Source organism: Papaver somniferum, chromosome 3 (genome assembly GCF_003573695.1).
Source record: "Papaver somniferum cultivar HN1 chromosome 3, ASM357369v1, whole genome shotgun sequence".
In the NCBI taxonomy this organism is placed as follows: domain Eukaryota; kingdom Viridiplantae; phylum Streptophyta; class Magnoliopsida; order Ranunculales; family Papaveraceae; genus Papaver; species Papaver somniferum.
In genome coordinates this window covers 181,284,341-181,289,846 of record NC_039360.1, presented here as the reverse complement: position 1 = coordinate 181,289,846, position 5,506 = coordinate 181,284,341, and the positions used below count along the sequence as shown (strand labels likewise).

The 5,506-nt window shown below is 36.2% G+C and overlaps 1 protein-coding gene and 1 pseudogene across 1 annotated transcript; one reads left to right on the top strand and one right to left on the bottom strand.

Annotated features, from left to right (window-relative positions):
- Positions 1-1,401: 1,401 nt before the first annotated feature.
- On the top strand, positions 1,402-2,062 carry LOC113360400 (annotated as a pseudogene).
- A 158-nt stretch (positions 2,063-2,220) lies between these two features.
- Positions 2,221-4,307, bottom strand: LOC113358197 (UDP-glycosyltransferase 92A1-like). Its single transcript, XM_026601729.1, has one exon. It carries the CDS (start codon positions 3,944-3,946, stop codon positions 2,408-2,410), a length of 1,539 nt encoding a protein of 512 aa, XP_026457514.1. The 5' UTR covers positions 3,947-4,307; the 3' UTR covers positions 2,221-2,407.
- Between the last annotated feature and the right edge of the window lie 1,199 nt (positions 4,308-5,506).

The window sequence follows — 5,506 nt, the reverse complement described above, 5'->3', positions numbered from 1 at the left end:
AAAATCATTTTCAAAATCAAAAACCATTTTCATTCCTAACCCAATTTAATCATTATCAAACTGTTTTGATTTTATTTTTCGTTGGCGATTAATTGTTGATTCATAAATATTTGATTATTGATTAAAATCAAAAGTATAAATGAGTCGTGTGAAGCGTTGCGCAAGATATTTAGCTCCAGATCCGCATATTGGAAACCAGATCTGTGTTCTTCGTTGTTTTTTTATGTTTCAGAAGAACAGTTCGGTTGATATTGAAATATCACATTTCCAATCGAACCCAGTTTATAATGAAGAAGACCTTTAGGTTCGGATGATTATCTGATATATTATTTTCAGCCAGATCTTATTTATTTCGGATAAAATCCATGTTTGGCTAGTTCGAAAAGTTTGATTTCTAGAAGAACCTATAAAAGTGATCCACCAAGGCAAGGTTCGGCACATATTGAAAATGCAGTTGTATAGCCGAACCTTTAACTTGTGTTTTTACACTATCAGGTTCGGCTGTATCATAGTAAGCCGAACATGACTCTGCTTATAAAACACCAAACTACGAGGTTCAAGTTCGGCCAATAACAATTGCAGTTTGAATAAGCCGAACATCAAATATTTTTTTATACACTTAGGTTCTCCTTTAGAAATATCAGCCAAACGGTTCTTCCCAACAAGATTCGATTAGTTATTCTATAGCCGAACCCAGCATTGAACATCCAAAAAAGTTTGTAAAATTTTGATTTTTTTTCTCTAAAATTCAACCTAAGAAAAGTGAGATCAAACACCGTCTGCAAGTATACCTGTGAATATGATTTGAATCACACATTTTGGTCATTTCTAATCACTAAAATCTCAAAACCCAAGTTTTTTTTTTTGCACTTCTTCTTCTTCCTCTCAAAAACCCCAACTCTCTCACATAAATCTGATTTCTCCACTAATTTACCACTAATAATTTAATTTTAATCAATCCTTAACATTCATAATTAATCAGTATCATTAAACCTAATCATAATCATTAATCATGTAAGGGTAATTATGGGGAAAAAATTTGCTCTCACGCTGCTAGATCATTTTTGATGTAGCAGCACCCTGACCAAGTATTTAGCTGCTGATGATGTCACCTAACTGCGAGAGAAACCACAGTTTAGCTATGGTTTTTAGTTGATTTTTTCTGTCTGTTCTTTTAAACGGCCGTATATATAGAGAGCCTAAGATTTTTTTTCTCCTAAGGTTCAATTGCGCCATCTGATTCGTTCTAATGTTACAAGTCCCAGAGAACTTGACAGTCGAATCCTATTTAACTTGTTCTTACTTAGAGAACTTAAAAGTCGAATCCTATTTAACTTGTTCTTAATTGTTGGTTGTTTTGCTTCAGTATGCTAAGAAACAATTAAATGATAAATAGGTGATATGGTCAGCATTTTACATCCTCCCAACCAATCTCAGCCCGTAAGTTGGTGCATCATATTCAGGTTTCATGTTCCTTCCCGTTTGTTTGATACCTTAACAATGGGCATAAATGATCAAGACTGACCGTTTAGAATGTTAATATAACAAGATGTACTAACAATCCCACCTAGAAAGCTAAGACAGCAGGTGTTTTAGAGCTTCTCTTGCGCGCAAAAGACCGACTAAGATGTGATGTAGGAACTAGAAGACCTTGGAAGGAAATGATACAACAAGAAGGTTTCAACATTCCATCAACTTTCAATGATTCGATTTCACGAACAACATTAATCTAGCTTAGATTCGTATGAACTATACCATTTTAGACTCACTAAGTCTTTCTCTAAGTTTACTTTGTCATCCAGTTTCATCACCTAGTCTTTGTTTTGCTGATGTCTTTATGGTCGTTCTCTTATTTCCTGCTCGACGAACCGTCAGTGATTCTTAACCAGACTATATTACCAAGCATGTAGTTTTAGTTGTGTTGTATGTTTTCATTGTCTTACTTCTGTAGTTAACTCATGTTACACTTAACATTCTTATTTCCGTCTCTATTAGTCTTGTAAAGAATGTTAAGAGAACTTGGCAGTCGAATCTTAAGCTCCAAACCATGTGTTGTCTTTAATGACGCCTATTGATTAACAAGGTGTGGTTTATCCTCCTAGTTAGCTGATGTCACCACCAACTGAATACTTGGTCATAGCGCTGCCATTATCAAATATGGATAGATAAAGGGTGATGAGTTTTTTTTACCTAATGACCCTATTTTGGCACCATTAGGTATGCCTCAAAACATTTGAGTATTCCTCAAAATAGGTTTCACAACTAATGCTGCACATCTCTGGTCTTGGCTAGATTGTGGCCAAGGCCCAGAAGAATCATGCATCAAATTGCATGTTCTTGAACTCAAAAGTTTATTACAAAGTCCAAATACAATAAAAATCTATCGACTAATATAAAGTTTTATAGCTTAATTTTTAGAAGTTACGGTTGCAAGAAAATCATCAACTGATCTAATAGATGACCCTTTCTGACAATCACCTTCACCTTTATCTTCTGTCATTGAAGCTCTAATTTTCTCCCCAATCACCATTGCCTTCTTCCTCATTTCGTCTCCTTTACTACTATCCATTACTTGTTCAATTATTTTCTTCACATCCTCATTAGCTACTTGTCCGTCAACTCTAGCCAATTCCATACAAACACCCATTTCCTCTTCCATCATCTTAGAATTATAACATTGTTCTGCTGCCAAGGGCCAACCAATTATAGGTACTCCTTGACTTAAACTCTCTAACACCGAATTCCATCCACAATGACTCAGAAATGCACCTGTTGACTTGTGACATAGTATCTCCAGTTGGGGTGCCCATTTTTTCACCAACAACCCCCTTTGAGATTCTTTGATTCTCTCAACAAATCCTTGTGGTAACCATTCAGACCTGAATTCAGATTTTATATCGAATTCACTCGGTGGTCTTAATACCCATATAAAACATTTCCCACTTTTCTCCAAACCCAAAGCTAATTCCATCATTTTTGATGCTCTAATTGTGTTTTGAGAACCAAATGAAATGTATAGAACCGAAGATGGTTTCTTATGGTTCAACCACTCTATACAACTCTCTGGAGAAATCCCGAATTCTTTCCCTGCCCGTAAGTTTGAAGCAACACCTTTATTTGTTGAATCCCTCCCATTGCCTAGTAAAAATGGAGGCAGTAAAGGACCAATAGTCCAAACTGGTTTACAATCCATATGTTTTCTAAGAGTTTCCAAACCCAAAACTTCAATCTCTTCGACAGTATTACACAGCATTCCATCTGATTTCAGTGACAGCGAAATCTGTTTCTGGAAAAATTTGGCAAATGGGGTTTCTTTATCTGCTTCTCTTAGATAAACTGGAAGTTGAGAGATATGCAACCGACACGTATCCGGGAATTCGGGTACGTGAAATTCTTCAATAAGATCATTGCGATCATCATCATTTTTACGATGCGGAAGGTACATCCACATTGAGAAATACACAGCAGTGCCGTACCCACCACCAGTGGTGAAAGAAATATGATACGCACCGACACGTTCGGCAATATCATTAACCCAGCCTAAGAAAATATCAGAGATAATACAGGCAGGGACACGTTTTTCATTTGTTATGATTTGGGTAATAAGATTGTCGAAAGAAGGTTTTAAGGTTTCTGATGCGTAGAAGAGGCTTTCGATTAGATGAGAAGGTAAAGAATCAGTGTTTTCAGAATTAGGTGGTAACCCATGATCCGTACCCGAGAAAGGAAGTTCAGCTAAAGATATGTTTTTGTATATGGTCTTGGTTTCTGAATCTAAGGTTAGCTGAAGGTATTTGATGTTGAGAGGAGTGCTAACAAGAGTGATCCTAGTGTTGGGTTTTCTCTGAGAGATTAGCTTTGCTAAAGCTAAGAATGGTATGATATGACCTTGTGCCATGAACGGGAACATTATTATATGATCATCATCTTGTTGTTGGGTATTCATGGTTGAATGTTTTCTATATGATATGATATGATTGATCAAGTTCTCTTTCACAGAGAACTTTATCTAAACTCAAATATAAATGTTCTGAAATCTGAGAGATATTGCTCTGTTTAAATGGCTGAAAAGATGACACGGTATTGTTTTAGCCACGCCTACTTGTGGTTGTGGTAGACACTGCAACATAAATGCATTATGAACGGTGCCTCTGTCGGTTCTGGACCAGCATTTGATCCGCCTCCATTATCACCTCACTAGCTGCGTCATTTCCCCAAATGCAAACTGAAGCAGTGATATGTATTATTATGCCAGGTGAATTTGCACATTGCTAGCAATTTTATGTGTGTAGTGTATGAGCGGGGGATTATGTTAGTCGTGTCCAGAATGATTCAAAGGGTTGTTTGCTTTTATCTTCTTTCACCAACGGATGATTCTATAAGAATTAGAAAGAAGAAGAGCAATAATAGATTGATATATGTCGGTGCAAAATCTGGTGAAGAAGAGAGTAACTTGGTTTTGCACCTTTTGTTTTGTTTCCCTTTCTCATTGGTAGACTGTCTTTTCTCACTAACTATTTATTTCTGCCTTTATTGGGTTCAAGACATAGACACCCAAACGCATTGAGATTCCTCTAAACAAGCATTGTTTCTATCACTTCTTGAAGCAGCATTTATCTCATTGCATAGGGAAGGAACTCACTCCTCCAAAAGAGCTTCATGGCAGAAGCGAAAATGCTTCAAGCATCAAAGAAAATCTGTGCAGAGGTTAGGAACATGGGTCAAGCTGTTTTAATATTATGTACTGCGACCTAACTACCACTCTGTCATCCTACCATATAAGAAGAAACAACAACAATGCAACGGACTACATTGCTAAGGAAGCGCGGATTAAAAGATTACAACATATGTCGGAAAATTTATCTCACAAGGTTCAAAAATCTAGCATTTATTCTAGTATGTTTGATAACAATGATCTTGTAAACCTAATGTACTACATTTGCTAGTTTTAATATATATCTTTTCCATCAAATACCATATTTTTTGTCTGCGTTCTTAATCATTTGCTGGATATGGTTCTCTCATTAAGTTAGTTCTTAATGTATGTTAAGCAAATGTGTTGGAAATTTGGGTCGTGAAGACCAATGAAGTATGGGGCAGAGCTATCTATATGGACTCCTCCTGCATTGAAATCTCCTCATAGCATCTCATGTTGCAAAACCATTACGTCGTACAGCACATCTCATTATGCCGAACTTGAAATGTAACATTAATTCTCCGCTCAAACATCTTTTTGGATTGACAACTGGTTGGGTTCTTGATGCAGGGCATACTACAATTCCAGAAGATTTCGCTTAGAGGTTTGGCTTCCATGGTTTCCTAGTTTCAGTCTTTCTTATTTTTAGGATTCTTTTAGATTTCCTTTTAGTTTTCTGTTTCCTAGTTTAGTTATTCTTCAAGCCTATATAAATGCTAGATTAAGTCTTGTAAGATCCATCTATTACTCAATCAAATTATTGAACACAAAACTTATCTTTCTCTTCTTGCTTGAATTCTCTTCTCTTCT

Excerpts from the sequence above, each read along its gene's own strand:
- LOC113358197 (XM_026601729.1), bottom strand. The coding sequence starts at position 3,946 with ATGAATACCCAACAACAAGATGATGATCATATAATAATGTTCCCGTTC.